This window comes from Priapulus caudatus, unplaced genomic scaffold (assembly GCF_000485595.1).
Source record: "Priapulus caudatus unplaced genomic scaffold, Priapulus_caudatus-5.0.1 Scaffold691, whole genome shotgun sequence".
Taxonomy (NCBI): Eukaryota; Metazoa; Priapulida; class Priapulimorpha; order Priapulimorphida; family Priapulidae; genus Priapulus; species Priapulus caudatus.
This window is the reverse complement of record NW_014577752.1, coordinates 58361-59534: the sequence shown is the minus strand read 5'-3', so window position 1 is coordinate 59534 and position 1174 is coordinate 58361. Positions and strand designations below refer to the sequence as shown.

At 46.3% G+C, this 1174-nt stretch overlaps 1 protein-coding gene across 1 annotated transcript in view; it reads right to left on the bottom strand.

The window, feature by feature from the left end:
- LOC106812827 (zinc finger MYND domain-containing protein 11-like) overlaps nucleotides 1-1174 on the bottom strand; it is a 19860-nt gene that overhangs the window by 12663 nt on the left and 6023 nt on the right. Inside the window, exon 4 of the mRNA XM_014816808.1 lies at nucleotides 391-711. Within this exon, the coding sequence (XP_014672294.1) occupies nucleotides 391-711 (321 nt within the window). The remainder of the gene's footprint in view (nucleotides 1-390; nucleotides 712-1174) is intronic.

Here is a 1174-nt window from a genome sequence, read left to right as displayed (position 1 = left end):
CGTGCGTACATGTACATGTGTGTGTGTGCATGTGTGTGCGTGCGTACATGTACATGTGTGTGTGTGCGTGTGTGTGCGTGCGTGCGTACATGTACATGTGTGTGCGTGCATGTGTGTGTGTGCGTGCGTACATGTACATGTGTGTGTGCGTGCGTACATGTACATGTGTGTGTGCGTGCGTACATGTGTGTGTGTGCGTGCGTGCGTGCATGTACATGTACATGTGTGTGTGTGCGTACATGTACATGACATGTGTGCGTGCGTACATGTGTGTGCATGTGCGTGCGTGCGTGCATGTACATGTGTGCATGTGCGTGCGTGCGTGCATGTACATGTGTGCATGTGTGTGCGTGTGTGTGCATGTCTGCACGTACGCGCACACACACTCACCTGCTTGTGTTTCTTCGACTTCTTCACAGGTTTCAACACGGGTGGCTCTTCCTCCTTCACCTCCTCCTTCCCCGCCGCCGCCGCCGCAGCAGCCGCCGCCGCCGCAGCCACCGCCGCCGCCGCGGCTGCCTCCTCCTTCTTCTTCCTCTTCTTGCCGCGCTTCTGCTGCGCCTGGTAGGAGGAGGTTGGTTGCTCCCCGTATTCTTCGTCGTAGAGGGTGCGGCGACGCTTGTGCACGCGCACTGGTCGCGTCGACGCCGCCGTCGCCCCCGACGACACCGGCGGCTTCACGACGGCGTAGTCCTCCTTCACTCGCGCCACCTATGTGCAGAAATAGTAATTATTAATATTATTTATTATTATATTATTCATATTAAATATTAATTAGGTAATAATGACGTAGGAAGTAAATGTGTAGTAAGATAAACAGATCATGACAATAGTGACAAACATAATAAATAACATATTTATAGAATAAACATTTGAAAAGTAAATAAAATGATATGATAGTAAATATATCAAATATAATTATATATAATCATCATTTTTACGAATTAATGTTAAAATGAATTACAATTTCATTATATTGACCAGGACTGTGTTGGGAATGTCAAAACTAAAACACGGCCGGAAAATCGAGATACGCTGATGACACAATTAGAACTTAGAAGGCAGTTTCAGTTGTCACGTGCACAGGCATTTGGAGCGTTTCAATAAAATATAATGCTAAATAAATACGAAATCTATTTAATACCAAAATTCTCTACTCTCTCTCTCTCTCTCT